Here is a 21,097-nt window from a genome sequence, read left to right as displayed (position 1 = left end):
CCAGTGAAAGCACAGGGAGCCAGAATGGAGGAAAACAATCTCCCCTCACTCTGAAGACTGTGAGAATACAGGCCATCAGTTGGGGGGTGGGTGGGTCACTGCGCAATCTCATAACAAGAGAAAAACATACTCTGACCCGCGGAATAAGACAGTGACAGAGCACAGTGTCATTGATTCATGAAGTCAGAAGGCAGTTCTGCCTGGAAGCAAAGAAATGGTTTTTCCTTTCAGGGCTTGATTCTGCAGCTGGGCAAATCAGCTGGACAGACACAGTGGCACACCTGTGTTGTCAAGTCTACGTCTGCGCATCTCAACCACAGGTACATGTTAGAATCAGCCGGGGACTTCTGAAAAAACACCTGTGTCTGGGCCTCACACCAAAGACTGATTCAGCAGATGTAGGAGAGAAATGGGAGTGTGCTTACAAAAATCCTTCCAGGGGGATAAAGCTGTGTACTTGCGGCCGAGAACTGGTCTGGTTTACTGCACACATCTAGATTCCACTCCACTGCAGTCAGATCTGACACGGTTATGCCTTCCCACCTGCAGGTGGGCTCCGTGCAGAGAGGCCCAGGGCTCTTCTCAGAGCTGCGTGTGTAGTACAGCAAGGAGCCCTGCTTGGGAAAGCTGCGGTTTCCAACCCAGAGAACGGGAATAGGCTGGTGGCAGAATCCACAATAACTGACTTGGGAGAAAAAGGACTCACGTGATATCAGGTCAAAAGACTTCTTGTCCTCGGCATTCGGTTTCACCTGACAGGTGAGAAGGTTCAACTTGGCGGGTTGCCTGTTAGACTGGACACAAGACGAAAGGGAGAAGTTACGGGCAGCACTAGCTGTTCCCCACAGGCCCAGGGCCCCGTGGGGCAGGTGTGTAGGGTCATGATAGATTTGATAAGTTCTAATTCACCCCATCAGAATTCTGAACCTCATTAAAGAAGGAAAAAAAATGTTAGGTGGCCTACTAAATGTCTTTTAACTGTGTATAAACATCCTGGTGACTAATCAGAATGGAATCGAGATAATCCATCTCACTTTCAATGAAGAGTGGGTATGACCCATGGAAATGTGCCTTTCTGGAACCTACACATATACAAGCTCAAAGAGGTGGCACTTTTCATTACTGCATCTTCCTGTGAAATGTAGCTGAGTGTATTTCCTTCATTCACTCAAAATGACCCCAGTAACCAATCACCCCAAACCCAATGTCTCAGGCATCCACAAATTTTGGTTACAACACGAAATTCACATTACTTCTCCCAAAAGTACAACTACTACCGATGAGACATTGCTTAACGAGCCCCAAAATCTGGAGAGAGGGAAAGATGATGAGGATTTCCCATCACTTTCCAGCAAATCTCTTGGTCACACATATAATTCACACAGAGCCTGCAGTATCTAAATAGTCATGCTAATGTAGGCTTTACTTAAAAGGAGTCTCGCCACATGATCATTCTGGTCAAAACTCTTTCTTGCCCTCCTGCCCACATGTGTCCAAGATCACAGGCTGGCCAATGGTGAATGCCAGCTTCCGGAAGGAGCTGACCAAGGAGTGAAGTGCCTGAGTGCCTGGGCTGGGCTTTGCTTGAACAGAAGTCTGCAGAAATAAGCAATGAACTCTTTAGTCAGGCCTGCATGCCTACGCCAGCTGACAGTCATGATTCTCAAAATCTCCATGCCAGGAGCACTTCCACCCATCCAACTTGAGTCTTTAGGGAAAGCAGAGGGGGAGAGGGTAGAGATAGGTCCCATCAGTGGCTTATGATCAAGAATATTTCAACGACACATGCTGAGCCTCTCATTCTCAATAATGGGCACCAGACACTTCATTTCCGTTTACCTTCCTGTGCTTTCTGGACAACTTTTGAGATCCTCCTCTGTGGTTTCAAGATTAGACACAGAAAGCAACACGTTTTGTCCTGAGTCTATCTGTTCCAAAGCAAGCTCTCTGGGGGGAGGAAGTGAGAGACCCCCAGGGATTTCATATTCTTTGCATGTACATGTGACTTAGACATGGAAACCAGAAGTAAAGTCCTGTACAGGACGGTTTTGCCTAAGAGGAACCAGGGCTCGGGAAAGGATTCCTGTACTACAGACTGATTGCCAAACCCAGGATGGGGAGGCAGAAGGTTGTGGGCCTGAAACGTTTTCTTAGAATAGACCTGGTGTAGGGGTTGCTAAAGGCCCCCGTCTCCAAAACCAGCAGCTGCAACCACAAACCTTGGCCGGGTCCACTGTAAAATAAACTGTTGAGTCCTCATCTTTTTGGGTGTTGATAAAATCACTGGATTTCCCATATGATCGACAAAGACATCTGACAGGCTGGAAAGGTAGCGAGCCTGGTTAATGGTGAGACTTTGTAGAATACCATGTTCCAATTTGGCATCCACATTTAAAGGAGGATGCAGAAAAGCTTAGGGAAGATCAACAGATGATTAAAGGAGTGGAAAACGGGAACTTTGAAGACGGTTTAAAGGCATTATTTAGTCAGAGGAAAGAGGCTGAGGAGTGACTTAATCATGGTCTGCAAGGACGTGAAGGGTTGTTACCGGGGAAGGTCTGCAGCTGTTTTCCATTTGCACAGAACTCAAATTGTCGAAGATTTGAGCCAGACATGAGGAAGAACTTCCCAAGTTTAAGTTGATTATGCATAATAAGAGGTTTCAAGTTTCTTAACCTAAGTAGAGAAATCTCTTTGAAAACCTTAAGAATTTTTGAGACACCATTCACATGTGAATGTGAAAGAGGGTTAACTAGATGATTTTTTTCTTCCCAAATGTTTGTGACTCCACTGTTTCTGAACAACCAACAGATACAACCAAGTAACAGAGACAAAATTTTAAAAAAGGAAAAAATATTCAGTTAAGTATCAACCGATCCTGGAAAATGAAATAGCACCATTCATCTCTCATTTCAAAGCATGGGCTACTTCCAAGTACATTACCAGAAAGTTTCTGATGACAAGGGTTTTGTACAGTTTAAGTCACTGCATGATTGACCCACAACTTCAGTGACAATGACATGTGACACTTATTCCCTTGGAAGCTTGTCAAGTCTGCTGGACTGACATCTGCCACATCAACATCAACTTCACTTGACACAGACATGTCTTGCCTGTACATAGTATTCTCCCCCCAAATGCCAGTGAGACAAAAGACCTATCACCCCAAATGTGAATCTGAAGAGCAGAAAACACAATTTTTGACAGGTGAAGCAGCCGATGTGGCCAGTACCGAGCCCAGGAACCCCAGGAAGTGGAGCGGGATGCTGAACCAGGGTACATGGACCAAGGGACCAGAAGCCTCGGAATCACTAGTCATCGCTGAAACTCTAGGTTTGTATAACTTGCCCAAATGTCAAAGTCCTTTCTCGACATTTAGTACTAATGTATAGGTATACCGATTAAAGAAGGTATGATCTCTCCCGGCGGTTCAGTGGACTAAAATCAAAGTGAGACGAAATGACTTGCCCTGGGCTACAACACCGCGGAACAGTTTAGGAACTGCTTTCATGCCGTTTAAGTACGAGAAAGGATAAAAAGGAAAGGAAACACGTATTTACTGAGTCCTCACTGTTGATGATTCCTACCACGCTTTGGATGAAAACCCCAGGCTGTGCCAGGCCCTCCAAGGACCACCTCCAGGCTCCTTGTGACTTCGGCTCCTGCCCCTTGACCTGCCGCTCTCCCTGCCGGCGGTGAGGGGCACTGGCCTCCCAGGGACGCCGCCAGCTCGCTCCCTCCAGGCCTCTCCCGGTCGGCACCTCCCCGGAGGGGTGGTTCCTGGCCTGACCACCCTCCCCTTCACACCCTGCTGTGTTTTCTTCCTGGGTCTTCTCACTCCTATTTACTTCTTATCTTTCTTCCCACTAAGAGCACACATTTTTCTGCAGCAGGCGCTCAAATATTTATCAAATGAATGAATGCATTCCAGAGGCCTTACATATTCTATCTCATGTATGACCTGTGAGGGAACTATTTTTAGTTTCTTTTACTAAGATGAAGAAGCAGAGGCGCAGAGAGGTTAACCAACTTCTCTAAAATCTCCTAGTAAGGAAGCAGCAGAGCCTGGAGCTGAATCCAGGGTTGAGTGGACCAAAGGCCCGCTCCTGCTTCCTTTCTGCTTCCATGGGAAAGACAGCTACACAAAATCCCCCAGGAGCAGCCTGAAGCCCCAGCCCAGGAGGAACACCTCCTTCCGAGAATAAGGGTTAGAAACAGAGCAAAGGTTCCAAAGATTAACTTCTACTTTAATATCTTCTCAGGTCATTTGACTTTCAAAATTGATTCAAAGAGAAGTTTTAGAAGCCTATTTGAAACACCTATTCACTTATTCACTGGACAAGATACTGATGAAGTCTCTACCACATCTAAGCACATATGAGGAACAGGTGGTCTGTGCCACCCAGCAGCTACGGGAAACAGACACGACCACGGGCCTAGGACGTGCCTGGTGCCCGGCGGGGCCCAGAGCCTGAGCTGGATTTCCATAAGGCTCCAGAGGCAGCCTCATCCCTGAGTGAGGGCTTAGAGGAGAAGGTGCAGGTGCAGGCACCTGGGGGGAATGCAAGGGACAAGGCAGTAGGTGATGCGGAAGGAGAAGCAGGGAGGGCGCTGCATGTGGCGCTAAGGACTCTTGTCCCATCCCAGGAGGTCTGCAGTCCACTTGCATCCAGGGGGACAGCTGGTGGAGGAGGCCGAGAGAGTAAGACTGATGAGCAATGATGGGGGCCTGAATTAAAGCCAGGGTCATTGTACTGGGGGCCAGGGACTCAAGAGACGGCAAAAAAAGAGACTTTCAATAAATTATTCCCAAAGTAACCTCTACCTGGTAGGTGGCTCTCCCAGGCTCTGCATTTGAACGATGAGTGAAGGGGCCCGCGGCCCCTGCAGGCTCTGCTGAGCACCATCTTTCAAAAGCTACAAGTGCTCTGCCCCAAATACAGTTATGATGCCTTTCAAAAATGAAGATTGTTTTGGCTCTGTTCCCTGAAACTCTGAGGCTTGTCCTTTTACAGGTTTTACTTTTCATTAAAAGAATGCATATTCACTGAGGAAACACTCGGAGCTAGACACAGTGCAAAGAAAAAACTGAACGTTACTTGTTAATCCCACTTTCACACCCAGAGACAGTCACTGTTAATACCGGATTTTAACAAGATATGTGTGTGTGTGAAATGTCTGTTCTTGGAAAAAATGGTTTGGTTCAATCTGGATATACTGTTTTGCAAATTGCTTTTTCCAGTTAACATTATACAGAGAAGAGTTCATTTTTACCCAAGCATGTGGCAAAGCCATTTGCAGGTGTTTGAAAATGTTTCCACTAGGGAAGCTCTGGACACGTTCCCTGCACAGAAGTGATGAAGATATTAGCCCTGTGACACAGTGCTCTGCCACCCAAACTAGAAGATGCCGTTCAGCTAGGAAAGTCATCGGAAATGCGTGCACAGACAGAATGAGTCGATTCTGACGAGTGTTTCTGCGTCTCCCGAAAGAAAAAAAACACCACACATTTCTCCTTAGACAGCTCGGCATGCACTGTGGTGACGTGATTTTGCTGGAAGCGTGAAGTCGTTAGCGCAGGCATACTTCTGTGAGCAGAAAACAGCTGCTACGGGAATTAGTATCCAGAAATGAAGTTATTTCTCTCCATCATCCTGCTGAATTGCTCTGCTTCACAAACAAGAAGTGAACATCATTAATTACTTGGGAAATAAGCCTGACCCAGCCAGGCTGAGCCTGCTGTGTAGATAGAGGTAAAAATAAAATAATAAAGCTCTCTGCACTTCCTAGGCTAATGCTTGCTAACACTGCTGTTCAGATTCTTACAGGCATTTCAATTTTTTGTTCAATAAATATTTATTTGGACACCTACCATGCCCTAGAGGGGCACATACGTTTGGCACACAATCAACAACCACAATAACCCCCTGACAAGAAGTTAGGTACACAGTGAACACCTAGCACTGCAGAAAGAGCTTATCTCCAAAATTTTAGTACATTAAAACTTTTGGCTTCTGGAAAGCATTTTGGTTTCTTTGGGGCAAGATAGATGTTTTCGTTTATTGAGCAACTAAACTACTCGATACTGTATATAAATTTTATTATTTGCAATAATAAATTCTCTTGCAATACCTCTATGGGCTAGGTACAGTGACTGTACCCATTTTGCACATGAGAAAAGCAAGGGTCAGGAAGGCGAAAATAAACTGACCAATGTTTTACACAAAGTAAAAAGCAAAGCTGGGATTCGAACAAATTTCTTCCCAGAGCTCTCCGCATTTATCATGCTGTTTCCCTGTCCAGACAGACCCTTGGGACATTTGCAGAGTCAGTGAAAACATCTTTCTTCTTTTTCCCTTTCTGGTTCTCCCTACGCTGGAATGGCCAGTTCCCTCCTTTCCCTTCCAGATCACTTAATACGCCTGCTGAGAAGTCTCACTTATTCTCCACCTGTTCCACATTCCAAAATTACTATCTTGTGGCCACAATTAAAGCTCCCCCATCCGTTTAGTGAGCCTTCAGACAGCTCAGGGGAGAAGGAACTGATCACCCAACTGAAGCAATTCATCCTAGAGTATGACGATTAGGAATTCCCTTAAACCTCCCAACCATTTAAACCATAGGACCGATTTCCAGTTGGCAAAACGTGTGTGCATGTGCAAGAAAGATCTATTTGCAAGTGGAGATTTTCTTGAAAATTTCTTATTGCAGTAATGAACTTGTCACGACTTCTGAGAGTATGTTCCACTCTAGAATCAACATTAAACAATGCTGTAATGTAAACAGGAAAAAAAAAAGAGGTTATCGGGGCTCCTGATTAAGAAGTGGGACTGATGTTACCTCATCCGACCAATGTGCTAGATATTCATCATTTAGTCATTTCCACAAACATTTACTGAGTGCCTACCATTTGCCAGTATATAACGTTTGGGCCAGCATAGAACTTTTAAACTCACATTTCCTATTTAACTGTAGTAACCACTTTAATCCTTCAATTTCACCCTCCCTTCTTCGTCTAAGAATCAAGTCCCTTGATTGATCTAAGAATCAAGTCCAGAGTTTCCGAAAATCTCTGCTCAACATGAAAGCAGGAGAGATGTATTTGGCAGTTCCTCAAACCCCAGGCAGCATCAGCACCCTTGTGACACCCTTGTGATTCTGGAGTATTAGTCAAAAGGCGATGGAGGGTGCAATTCTTGGTCTTTAAAGCCAGAACGAGACACTGCCATAAATACCCGGCTTTCATGGAGCCACACTGAGGCTCCTGCTTGTTTGTCTGGAGCAATACAATATTCTGTTAATTTACAAAAGCAATTTACTACTCATACTCTAAGGTACACGGTAGAATGGAGAGAAAAACATAATTCTGGAGGCAATCAGACCCAGGTCTGAGTCTAGGTCCAGTCGCCCATCCTGGAGCCATGAGCTCTCCTGAGTCCCAATTCTTCTTGTCATAGAGAAGGGAGACAACGCCTTCTCCGCTGTGATGATGAACCGAGGCAATGTCTGAACAAGTGTTGGTGCTCCCCCTTCAAGTGGGAGGTGGCACGGGCTCTAGAATTCAACTTCTTTGGTTCAAACCTGGTGCAAGCACCTGCTGGTTGTGTGACTTTGACTTTTTCCCCTTAAAATGGAGGTAACGGCAACTACCTTGTGAGGCTGCTATGAAACTTAAGTGGGAAAACATGAAACTAGCATGGGGTGTGTGCTTAATACATGGTAGTTACTATTTTTATAGCTATTATTTCCCAAATATCTCCTCTAATGGCGTCCACACAGCTGACACCTAAGATTCTATACTGTCATCAACATCCCTCTAGATTAAGGCGGTATTCCTTGTTAAAAATGCAACCACCTGGGCTTCCCTGGTGGCGCAGTGGTTGAGAATCTGCCTGCCAATGCAGGGGACACGGGTTCGAGCCCTGGTCTGGGAAGATCCCACATGCCGCGGAGCAGCTGGGCCCGTGAGCCACAATTACTGAGCCTGCGCGTCTGGAGCTTGTGCTCCGCAACAAGAGAGGCCCGCGCACCGCGATGAAGAGTGGCCCCCGCTCGCCACAACTAGAGAAAGCCCTCGCACAGAAATGAAGACCCAACACAGCCAAAAATAAATTAAAAAAAAAAAAAAAAAATGCAACCACCTCTGGGAGAGTTACCCATTAACGTCACCCGGGTTCAAAGAGAACACCAGATCCTGTCCGACAGGAGGGTTACAGAGGGTGAACTGAGGCTGTGTGCCATGGGCAGGGCGGAGGAAGGGGAAGCAGAGTGCCCTGGCTTCTGTATGAAGACAAAGAACATGCAAACGAAGTCAGGGGACTCCAGACAGACAGAGAGGAACCGGAAGAGGGGGTTAAAGGGCCCAGAAACGCTGGGGACTCAGGAAATTGAGAGGAGCTTAGAGAGAAGCTTAGACCGGCCCACTGCTCTGATTTTACTGCTTCATCTGTTAAAAGGACCCTCAACTAGAATAAAAAGGGAGGTAGGGAGACTCAGACTTCAAACCGGCCAAGTTCTGAATGAGGTCCACGCCAGTTCACAAACCTTACAGAAGTCCTCGAAACTGGCTGCAGGTTTCCACCTTACTACCCGCCCCTCCTGTCTGTCCTTTTAAATTACACCACTGGCAAACAGTGGGGGAGGGGCTCAGTGATTCTCCATCTGGCTGAGCATCAGAATTACCTGGGAAGCAATCCTTGGGCTGCAGCACCAGACCAACTAAATCAGAACCTTTGGGAGTGAAGCCAGATGATTCTAACGTACAGTCAGGACTGCAAATCACTGAGTTCATTTAGCCAATTGCAGCCTCTCCCAATCACTTGTAAAGATTCACTCAGATGGAAGTGATAAGCGTTTGTATCAGGAATACACTCTGTCGATGCTGCTAATACACAATCTTGGGATTCAAACGTGAAAAGGAGAAGCTCCTTCTCCAGGATTCAAACCGAGTAAAAATCGCTGTTGAATATATTGTTTAGAAGAATAAACAACCTGTAAAGCATAACCAGTTAGATTTCTAAACTTATATTTTATGGAACTTGAGTTTGGGAAGCCCTCTAATAAACGTCCATGTCTCCAGGTCTGTTATTTGCAATATGGCAGACGCCTACAAAGATATTCCACAGGGACCCCCTGAGTTTTGGAAATAGTGCTGCTTGTTTGTATGTCCAAATGACATTATCTGCGTGGAACAACTGTGTTTCTTTTGCTGGTGACTGGGACTATTTAGAAGATTCAACACCAGTGCCTTAGGACCTGAGGCTGCCTTCTGAACTTGATTTATGAAAGTGAACTCTGGTCTTCTGTTTAAAAAAAAAGTGGGGGAAGAGAGGGAGTTCCATGTCACCAGGGCACTGGGGTAAGGAGCTGGCTGATGAGGTGAAGGAAAATGGCACCACCTGAAGCCGATGGAAGGGACATAAAATAGAGAATTATTATTCAAATGGAGGACGGAGAAATTCAAATAGGAATTAAAAACACTGGTTCACGATGCTCTACAAAAATTTTTTATGGTTCTTGCTTAATTGGAATTTTTGTTATACCAACTATAAAGTATTTTTAAAGTTCATCCTTGAATTCTCTCTCTCTCTTTTTTGCATCTAGATAGCAATAGCTTTTAAAGAGTGTTTAATTAAACCTCCAAATGACTCTTGAAAGAGAGTAAGGAAAGTGATACCATTCTACCCCTATTGGCTTCTCTTGGGTTCTCCGAACACGCGTTCTATCCTCAGGACTTTGGACTGTCCTCTTCGCTCTGCGGGGACTCCTCACCAGGATCACTGCCATCTGCAGAGACGCCTTCCCTGCCCACACCAGTGGGGCTGCCCCTCTTATTTTCTATCCCAGCACCTGCTCACTTCTTTTACAGCACTTAGCCTTTGTTTACCCCAGGCTCCAAGAGGCCAGGGGCCACTAATTCACCACTGCTTCCATAGTACCTGGCCTCGTGCCTGCTTAGAAAGGAATAAGACATCTTAATCAGCAAATTATACCCATTTTACATTGGAGAAAACTGAGGCTCCAAAGGCTTAAGTAACTTATCCAAGGTCCTACAGCTTGTTCAGGAGTTTAAGCCCAGGTCTAATTAGCTCCAAAGTTTGTTCTTTTACAATTCACAGTGCTGCTTCTAATCACTGGGGGAAAGGAAAATAGTCTCTTCTTGTAGTGACAATGGGAATAAAGACGTGCAAGTGGGCAGAGTCCAGAATAGCCTCAGAAAGCAATGGAGGCCAATCACAGAAATCAGGTTATTAAACACACTTCGAGGCAGGGAGCAGCCCATTGTGAACGGGCTTTCAGCGCCATCTGTTAAAGCCCTCGCAGCTGAATGTTATCTTCAGGGCTCTGGATAGCACAGAGAATAGTCCTTGGAAAATGTCTGTGGGTCTAAAGAGCCCAAGGACAGGGAGAGAGACATCAGATTCTTGCTTTAGTGCAATGCCCTGGAGATGTCAGGAGTGCTGTTCACCTCTAATAGGAAGAAATGAAATTCCTTTGAGAGGACAGGTGCCCCAAACCGGCTTCATTAAGTACCTCGAGGGGTAAGGAAATAGCAATACAAAGGAATTCCAATAAATCAAATTAAAATTGAGATGTTAACGCATTAGGGAAGAAGATAATAGTAAAAGCAATAATAATAGCTGACAATTATTTAGTGCTACTTCCGCCCCACATTGTGTTCTAATTCCTTATAATCAATGAACTCGTTTAATCTTTACACACACCCATGAATCTGGCAGTATTGTGAGGGACTCAGTGTCATTTGGACTCCAATCATAGCAGTCTGGCCCCATGGTGCTGGATGCTGTCACCCCGCCTCAGCTCACCCAGATGATGAGAGTAATTATTAAGTTTACCAGACACTTAGTGGGGTCCAGGCTCTACAAAGCTTTAAATGCATCATCTCATTTAATTCTCACAACACTGAAAGACAGGTACTGTTATTATCTTATTTAACAAATGAGGAGTAAAATTAAGTATCTTAAAAGCCACACACAATAAGTAGCTTAAGAGGCATTTAATTCCAGGTTGACTCAGAGGGCTATGCTCTTAATCTCATCCTTCTAAAACGTCCAGCCCACCAAGAATCATCTGAAGAGGCTCCACCTGGTCTGGTTCAGTTGGATTCTCCAACTTTTAGAGTAAAAATCAAACCTTAGTGGACTTCTGTGTGATACTGAAAGTATTTTTAGTGTTGAGAAACTAGTGGCTATGAATTTAATGACTGTTACAGTGTTAATCATAAGAGCATCTGCAGGCATTTAAAGAATGTATGACTTTAAAAAATCAGTCTTCAGATTCAAAGATAAGTTCACGGACCCCCTGTAATATCTTCATGACCCTGACCCCTCTGCTCCCCGCTCCTGGAAACCCTTAGAGTAGCCGTCTTTACCCTGAGACCCTATGATTGATTCAACAACAAGGTAAGGAGTTTCACTCCAAAGAACTATTCTTCACAAACCTTTCAAAGACCTAACAACAAGCTGGCATCGGAGGAAAGGCCTGTCATGTAGTAGAAAGAGAATTGGCTTTGGGGTTTGAAAACTGGTTCAGCTATTTACAGACCATGTGACCCTGGGCATGGGATTTCATCTCTCTGAGCCTTACTTACTTTCTTCATCTATGAAATGCAACTTCATTCAAAAAGTATTCATTGAGCACTAACTACATGTCAGGCAGTGTGTTAGGCACTGAGAATTCAAAGGTGAGTAAGACATAATTTCCACCTCCTAAGACCTTCCAGACTAGTGAAAAATGAAGACCGTGAACCACCCCTGCAGGTGAAGGCAGAAGAGTGAGCGCAGGGCACGCTCTAAATGCTCAATAAACGGCAGTCATCTTTCTTCTGCCAGCCCATGTTTGAACTGTATGTGACACTGGGGTTAATAAATTCAGGAAGGGTTTTTGAGAAGCAAAGCTTCTTATACTCTTGAAATTAATATTTCAGGATTATTATAATAAAGTAATATTTCACCCATAATTCATATACTTTCTTTCTTTGATAATTTGTTTTATTATATACTATAATGCTTATAGTAAAAAAAAAAGTACAAGCAAATAATACAAGGGTACAGAAATTTATTTGTAATAGTTTAGTGGTTTGATACAAACACTTTTATCCTGAAGCTTTGAGGCTGACTAAAATGTTTGCCATAGATTTGTTAGAATTAGCATTTTTGAAATGAAAACATCATATGCTGCGCTGAGCAGATACTAGATACGATCAATATTATTGTTACAGCAGATTCAGAGATTCTCACTGAATTTGATTCCCAAAGTGGATTACTTTAAACAGTAAAAAAAAAAAAAAAAAAATTATGTCTTTGAACAGGTGCATGAAGCAATGAATTTGTAGATGAAATCTTGTAGGGATGGGAGCAAATCTTGCAGGTGTACACAAAGTGGATTTCTTTCTAGAACAGTAAGTTGGGGAGATGAATGGCCCCTGGAGCAGGTCTCGCATATGTGGTTAAGCCAACAGACCACAGCTCATTAACCTAAATGCATACCCGACCCTTTCCTGAGTCAACCTGATAAGAACAACCTGCAAAAGTGATTGGGGTCCTTCAAGAAGGAGGAATTCCCCTGTGTTAAGGGGTCCCAAACAAAGGCCCTATATTTTCTTACAAAAAAGTTCATTTATCCACTTTTCCAGTGATCACTGAATTCCACATGTTTTCCCAGGAAACTGCTGGCCTTGACTTTCAACCTGATTCTAAGTGATCAGTGGTGTTTGCAAAGTCTGGAAAAGCCAGCTAAAGCTGGCTACAGAGATCTTTCTGTGGGAGCAGGTTATGTGATTACAAAGTGATATAACTGGCAGCAAAAAAGTGTGGCCTAAAGCCAATGAAAAGTGGGGAACAGGTTAACACAGACCAGTGGGAGGCAGTCAGAAGTTAGGTGGAGAATTCCATTTTCCTCTGGGCTGCTCCGGGGGCAGGAGAGGTAGACCCACAATTTCCAACATTTATAGCAGGAGAGGCTAACTGTCAATAGGTTTCAGTACCGCCAGCAACACCCGAGGAGGTAACACTAATAGCAACAACTACTAGGAACTGTGGCCCCCACACAGCATGGTATCTCATTTAATCCTTACTTGCACCTTTAGGAGTTAAATATTTTTCTCAAGGTCACACGGTCAATGGCGAAGCTGCAATTCAGACTCAAATCTGACAGATGCCACAGTCCATTCTCTTAGCCACTAAACAATGCAGCTGATGTGATGTCTGCTGTTGATTAGAGACTTAAGAAAGCATAGAAACAGCTGACTTGGCCACAATGACGTGTTTGGCAGGAAAGAAAAAGGGAGGGTGGAAGAGAATGTATGTTTTTATTTTCAGCATATTACCCAAGGCCACGTAAACTACACGTGAGCAGTGCCGCTGACTCACTTGATCTTTGTGATCTCCCACAGCAGGTTCTTAAGAGAAGCAAATCGATGGAATAGGATAAGGCCATTACATAACTTGTCAGAATGCTTACTGAGGACTGTCATACCCAGACGAATCCAAGGCAAGAAGAACGTGAAGACAGGGCACACACAACAAATTTTTAACTAAAACCTCTGGATCCACACAAAGTCAAATGGTTGGAAATGTTCACTTTAGTACATTTAACCTGAAGAATACTTCCCGGGAGTGGAGAAGTCCTAACATTTGCCCTGGGACCTTTCTGGTTTTTATGTCTGCTCATGCACAAGATTTAGACCCAACTCAGGGTCACACTGCTTACACCTAACTCAGCTAATAAGATCAGACACTATAAGGCATGAGTTGGGCTCAGGAAAGTGACTTGAAGGCCAGGCACAATCACATTCAGGCAACTGAGGACCACATGTTCCATCTATACCTTACAGAGCAGCAGCTGAAATGTCTCTTGGGACTCCAGTGACTTGAAGAGCACTGTTCTGACTGCTGCAGGCCTAAGACCACCCTGGATGCCTTTGGGACTCGCCCCGAGGTAGGTCCACCTTGCAGTTGCCCAAGAGTATAGGATACCTGACCCAAGACAGGCCACACTGAGGTTCTGATCACAAAACTGCAGGGCTACCTGTACTGTACCGTCCTTATAATAAATGAATCACCGCTCAGGGGTCACGTCCTGTTTCGGGCCATCAGAGAATCCCAGCTGGCTCATACAGGCACATGCCTCTCGCAAACACTGACTGTTAGGCACCCCCGGTTCAGGGCTGTGTCCTGGGACCCCACGCTGGGGAGGAACTGGGGTTGCAGGTGAGGGGGAGTTAACGTCCGGCTGTGTGCGAGTGTTTACGAGCAGGGTCTCAGCCTGCACCAGATTCCCAGCCGCGCCATTTGTTAGCTGGGTAACCTTGGGAGCTGAACTTCTCTGAGCCCCGGCTCCCTCATCTGTTAAGATGGAGATAACAACCTCACCCCTAACTCAGGGTTGTTGAGGATTAAATGTCAGCACGCATTAATCAAGGCGCTGGTGGATGCGTGGCACATGGTAAGCATTCCAAAAACATTAACCACCAGGACGATGATGATGAGATGGGATGATAGCAGTGCTTTTGAAAAGTCAAATTAGATGGTGGCAATCTGCACTGTCACACAGGGCTAGAATGGAGACGGTTTCACCATCTATGGAACAGGAGTAACAGAAGCTAATGATAATGTAAGACGGGCTGTGGTCATGTGCTCAGAACAAGGAGTGCCCAGCCCAGGGTGTACACTCAGGAAGTGTTATCGGTTCCCTTAAGCGGTTCTGATCTTGGATCATGTGATCAGAAACCTTTATGACACACCCCACAAGTATTTTAATCACCAAAATAATGAGTAGGGTTAGTCCCTCCTCAGGCAACAAACCATTAAGCCCTCACAGAGGCTTTAAGAGTGAAATCCTAGCATTTGCCAGTTATGGGACTTGGGCAAGATACTTAAACCCTCTTAATAACAGATTTATCTGGTAGCCTGGGGCAACAATTACATACGGTAATCTGTATAAAGCATTTTCTATAACTGGGCTCATAGTAAGTACTTACTTAACATCAACTAATGTTATTACTGTCAGAAGTTCTTCATAGGACTTCTGTTTCCCAAGGTTAACTGTGTATGGAATTAAACATGAGCAGGTCAATGTTATCTCATTTTCCACTTGTGTATCTTTGATGCCTAGTCTAGCATGTGGCAGAGTGGAAGCTTATTAAAACATTGCTGAATAAATGACTAACTGTTAGACAGCCTCAGTGATAATTACTAACTGATCTAAGTCTGCCAGCAGGATTTCTGGTATCAGATGGGTGGCTTGTCCCAACTGGCATGATAGTTAAAAATCTCAGCTGGGCTGTCTGAGGGAAGCTGAAGACCTCTGAGGAATCAGCCCAAGGTTTCTGCAGGAGGCAAAGGACAGAGATGACATAACTAACTGCTCAAGTTCCATAAAGGCCAATAATTTTTAAGATGCATGTATAGCCAACTACCTGGAAGGGTTTGGCCACAGGTGTGTACCGACCACATTCTGTGTCAAGGTCTGTTAAGGGGCTAAAGGAAGACGAACAGGACCTGATTAAGTGCCCTGGGGAGAGTGCAGCCTGGAAGGGGCATAAGGACCAATGCTAGACAGACCCAAGCCTGAGTTTCCAACTCTGCCAGTTACCAGCCAAGTCATGGTGCTTCTTTGTGCCTCATTTTCTTCATCTGTGAAATGAAGATTATAATACCACGTGGGCTGTGGGGAGGACTAAATGAAATAAACTTTATGAAGTATCTGGCACGAGGAAGTGCTTAATAAGTGGCACTTCCTTTCCTCCTCCACAGAGGTAAATCTAAACCAGTGTAATAAATGCTCATCCCTTGTTTCTACTATCCTGCTAGCAGTTAACTGCTTACAGAACTGAAGAGTATCGCTCGGCACGGGATACTGAACTCTCACTACAAGCCTCTCCAGGCTGGGATCACCGGGTTAAACTGCATGCACCTCTGTCAAGACTCTTGCTACACTTGGCTGTTTCCATTCCTACTTGTCACGTCTTCCATGATAATCTTTGCATCTTTAAGATTAAAAAAATTTTTTTTGCTATTTTTAAAAGGGCAAAATAGTAATTCCTTGTTTTACTGTGCATGTCTTTGACTACCACCAAGACTGAACCTTTTTGACAAGTATAGGGATTTTGTCGATACTGGAACTTTTAGTTGGAAATGGGTGATACGAAACATAAAAATAAAAATTCTGATAGACTGTAGGTATAACTACATACTATATAGGTATACAACAATCTGAAGGGAAACAGAATGTAAATGTTAGTAACTTGGCTTTATTATTTTCCACTTTCTATTAGATTGCCTTTATTCCTAAAATAAGGGGAGTCATAACTGAGGCAATTTTAGTATTCCACTGTTTTATTTATATATGTTTTAATCCTTTAGCATATTGAGGGACTTTTTGAGTAATTTAAATAAATAGTAACACTAAAAAAAAGACTGAACACTGTAACACGTATTTCATTCCCTACATTACTTTCTCATGTATAGAACACCCTCTGCCATCTTTATAATTCAGAAAACTTTTAGGTTTTTCATAACAACCAATAAGACTTCCCCAAAGATGAGATTATAAAGTAGAAGAATACCTGATTCAGTTTGAGGGAGCAGAAGACAAGAAGTTCTGGTGCAGCAAGAGATGAAGCAGGACACCACAGGACAAGAAAGGACCAATTTCTTTGGTAAAGGAATATCCTAAACCCCCGACCTAATCCATACATTAAAGGCACCCGGGGAAATTTTCACGGCTGGTTACAGCACGTGTTTGCTTTCCAGTCCATGTGGCCAGAAGGCATCACGGACACAGCTTGGTAAATTACCAGACACACTTACTGTGGCGTGGGAGATGGTCAGAATCCCATTCTTGACGGAGCACTTCCTTCTCTGCCACACCTTCCGGATCCTAAGGAGGGAGTCAAACACAAGCTGATACAGTACCTGGTTCACGTAACTATCATAACATAGTTATGATGCATAACAGTCATTACCAAAAAACCCCAACCCCAAACCAAAAACCACACAAACCAGAAAATTCTGGTTGCCTTTTATTATCCCAGGTGGAGGGTAATTCAGACTAGTAGGCATGCACAAGCATGCTCATTGTAGCACCGTGTTTGATAGTGAAAATGGGAAAGAACAGAAACAACAGAAACCTAATAGAAGGAATGAATAAATGATTATAGTTACATTCATACTACAGAGTATTATTATGTAGGAGTTTAAAAGAACAAAACAACTACATATGTGCAGACCTACATAAACAGATTTCTAAAGCACACTGTTGATTGAAAAAGCAAGCTGCTTTAAGATAATTCTGGTATCATCTAGTTATGTTAAAATTTCAGGCCTATAAAACAGCACTAAGTTTTCTACAGGCATATACATATATGTATAAACATATTTCCTTCGTTATCACCTGTCTCCCCGTTGAGAATGTAAGCTCTATAATGATAAGGACTTTCAATGTTATATTTCAATGTTATAGTCCCAGTGTCTACAACAGTGCCTGGCATGTAGGACTCCCAGAAGATATCTGTTGAATGCATGGGAAGAATGATGAGCAAAACTGACAGTGATCCCAGAAATGTGTAGGAGAAATAGTTGCAATTTTAACAAACAAATTAAAACAAAACGAAAATCTACATGTCTTAGATAAAGCCAAGGAGCACACATCCACAAACAATCAGAAAACAAGAAACTTTCTTTTAAAGCATGGTAATTAGTAAAGCAAATAATCAAGATTCTACTTACTTACTGTGAAACAGAATCATTTGTTCAAGCAACAGAAAGACAGCAAGTATGGAAGGACCAGGGGAGAAAATGGCACAAATGAGGCTGGAGAGAGAGGTGGGCAATGGCTTTGGGAACAGCCCAACGTGCTGTGTGGAGATGAACCGGAGAAGGGACGAGTGAGTGACAGAGAGACCAGTTAGGAGGCCACCAAAATAGTCCAGGAGAGGTGATGGTGCTCAGCTGAGAGCAGGGCAGCAGAGGCGGCAAGTCGTGTATAACTTCTCGTTACTGGGTTGGCCAAAAGGTTCGTTCGGTTTTTCCCGTAAGATGGTTCTAGTAGCATAAGGTGGCTCTAGTAGCACTTAGTTGTCTTTAACCTCATTGGAAACAATTTTGTTAGATTGCATGTGACAGCTGTCATATCAGCACGCATTTAAAAAAAGACTTATCAAAATTGGTGAATTTTTGTGTAGCCATTTTAATATTGAAGATGGAAGAAACAAAGCAACATTTTCGGCATATTATGCTTTATTATTTCAAGAAAGGTAAAAATGCAACTGAAATGCAAAAAAAGATTTGTGCAGTGTATGGAGAAGGTGCTGCGACTGATCGAACCTGTCAAAAGTGGTCTGCGAAGTTTCGTGCTGCAGATTTCTCGCTGGATGATGCTCCACGGTCGGGTAGACCAGTTGAAGTTGACAGCGATCACATTGAGACGTTAATTGAGAACAATCAACATTATACCACACGGGAGATAGCCGACATACTCAAAATATCCGTATCAAGCCTTGAAAATCATTTGCACCAGCCTGGTTATGTGAATCACTTTGATGCTTGGGTTCCACATAAGATAAGTGAAAACAACCTTCTTAACCGTATTTCTATATATGATTCTCTACTTAAATGTAATGGAAACATTCTGTTTTTAAAATAAATTGTGATGGACAATGAAAAGTGGATACTGTCCAATCACATGGAATGGAAGAAATCGTGGGGCAAGCAAAATAAACCGCCAACAACCACACCAAATGCCAGTCTTCATCCAAAGAAGGTTACGTTGTGTATATGGTGGGACTGGAAGGGAGTCCTCTGTTATGAGCTTCTTCCGGAAAACCAAACGATTAATTCCAACAACTACTGTTCCCAATCAGACAGACTGAAAGCAGCACTTGATGAAAAGTGTTTGGAATTAGTCAACAGAAAATGCATAACCTTCCATCAGGATAACGCAAGACCGCATGTTTCTTTGATGACCAGGCAAAAACTGTTACAGCTTGGCTGGGAAGTTCTGATTCATCCTCTGTATTCACCAGACATTGCACCTTCAGAGTTCAATTTATTTAGGTCTTTACAAAATTCTCTTAATGGAAAAAACTTCAATCCCTGGAAGACTGTAAAAGGCATCTGGAACAGCTCTTTGCTCAAAAAGATAAAAAGTTTTGGTAAGACGGAATTATAAAGTTGCCTGAAAAATGGCAGAAGGTAGTGGAATAAAAGGGTGAATACGTTGTTTAATAAAGTTCTTGGTGAAAATGAAAAATGTGTCTTTTATTTTTACTTACAAACCAAAGGCACTTTTTGGCCCACCCAATAGAAACGGAAGAGCTTGTCGTTAGGCTGGCAGTGATGCAAGAGGAAAGAGCGGAGTCAAGGTTGACTCTCAAGCTTGAGGTCTGCGCGGCCAGGGGGGCATCTGGCAGAGAAAACCACAGTGAAAAAACCAGCGAGGTGGGCGAGCATGCAGTCAGCGAGCCGTGTGCTCAAGTTCGACTCCGTGCCTGCCTTCCTCAAATTGCACATTACAAGTCACAGGTGCCATTTAGGGCCCACAGAACAACTACTGCTGCTTCTGAAGACAGCAGGTTAAATCTCAGACTTACTGAGGAAAGCAGTGTGCTAAAGGTCTGGAGCTGGTGCACTGGAAACCTTGTAAGTACGTTTCCCTATCTGAGAGGCTGGGACAGGTTCCTAGGTTACTAACACCCGTAAGTATGCTAAGCACACACAGGACCCCAGGCTGGCTGTATACGTACCCATCACTTTTCTTCAGTAGGTACCCCTTCTTCTCACTGCCATACTCCTTGTTGCCCTGGAGCTGGTGCATGCTGTATCCTCCTTGCCGGCTCTGGGAATCCTAGAAAGGAGAAACCACAGATTAGACAAATGCCGGAGACATTTCTGAAATCCTTGACTCTATTCTGCCATGGAGTCTTTGCTTGTTGGTCTGGAGCTAAGAGAACTGTGAACTTCTGAGAGCTGTTGGGTCCTTGTCCTTATTCTAGAGGCGGAAACTGGGCAGGTAAGCAACCGCCAGAGTCACAAGCAAGTTCGAGGCAGAGCTGAGGCCTGGGGTAGAGATCTATTTCTAGTTCAGAAGCCAGCTCGACTTCAAACGAACAGTGCAGCGACAGACTGGTCTATGACTCAAACCAGTTTACACTGGCAGCGGAGGTGAGCACAGGAAGGGGTGGAGGAACCGAAGTGGGCCACAAGACAAGCTCATGCATCCCGAGAGATCTTCTTTCAGGTACCCCTCCTCTGCCTCACATGTTCTGCTTAAATACCCCCAAAGAAAAGTACACCTCCTCTGCGAGGAACTAAGAATTGCTATAAAGTTCTTGTTTTGTAACTTACTAGTGCTCTGCAAGAATATACCTATAACCATGCTTTTAATTTAAAAAGATGACTCTAAGGCAGGGAAAAGTGTATGGCGTGGTGACAGGGTGACAAGGGCTGACAGAACAACACAGACGCAAACAAGCTTGATTTAACATCCACGGATGCTCCCCTCCGTTTCTAAAGACCGCATGACCGGACGCACCCATTACACTGTGGAAATGCAAGAAATAACCTAACAATGCCGAACTGCAGAACGAGAACACGGGGCTTTAGACACAGAGGTACGACAATACATTCTCACAAAAAGCATTGACTTACTCTCCTAGACTTCGATCAGGAAAGGCAAAAGCAAGAGAAAAAAAGGCAGAACAGTTGAAAATACAGTTAATTTCATTGACAGTCTTATTGTCTATAATTTAAGCACTTTTTGTAACACACAGAGAAAACATTGTAAAGATAATTAATATCAGATTTCTCTCTCTCACACACACACCCTTTAGAGTCATGATAAACTTTGGGTGATGGGAAAATAAAATATCTTTATCATGTTTCATTTCAGGTCATTTGAGGACAGAAAAAAGAGCTGAATGGAAGAGCATGAGGTACACATTTCACCAAGATTGAAGGGTTGACAAACCTCAGTGTGTGTGTGTAAAGGGAATCAACACCTCAGTGAAACCCACTTCATTACTTAGAAAATCTAAAAAGAGCAACAAATTGTAAGAAGATCCTTTGTTTTCCAAGTG

The 21,097-nt window shown here is 43.8% G+C and overlaps 1 protein-coding gene across 5 annotated transcripts in view; it reads right to left on the bottom strand.

Annotated features, from left to right (window-relative positions):
- ASAP1 (ArfGAP with SH3 domain, ankyrin repeat and PH domain 1) overlaps window positions 1–21,097 on the bottom strand; it is a 355,895-nt gene that overhangs the window by 52,516 nt on the left and 282,282 nt on the right. For all 5 annotated transcript variants that reach the window (XM_059901373.1, XM_059901376.1, XM_059901375.1 and 2 more), the window contains 3 exons: window positions 19,766–19,866; window positions 16,833–16,902; window positions 707–794 (listed from right to left, as the gene is read on the bottom strand). In XM_059901373.1, coding sequence (XP_059757356.1) covers window positions 707–794; window positions 16,833–16,902; window positions 19,766–19,866 — 259 coding nt within the window. The remainder of the gene's footprint in view (window positions 1–706; window positions 795–16,832; window positions 16,903–19,765; window positions 19,867–21,097) is intronic.

Source organism: Balaenoptera ricei, chromosome 17, assembly GCF_028023285.1.
Source record: "Balaenoptera ricei isolate mBalRic1 chromosome 17, mBalRic1.hap2, whole genome shotgun sequence".
In the NCBI taxonomy this organism is placed as follows: Eukaryota; Metazoa; Chordata; class Mammalia; order Artiodactyla; family Balaenopteridae; genus Balaenoptera; species Balaenoptera ricei.
This window is presented reverse-complemented; position numbering and strand designations above follow the sequence as displayed.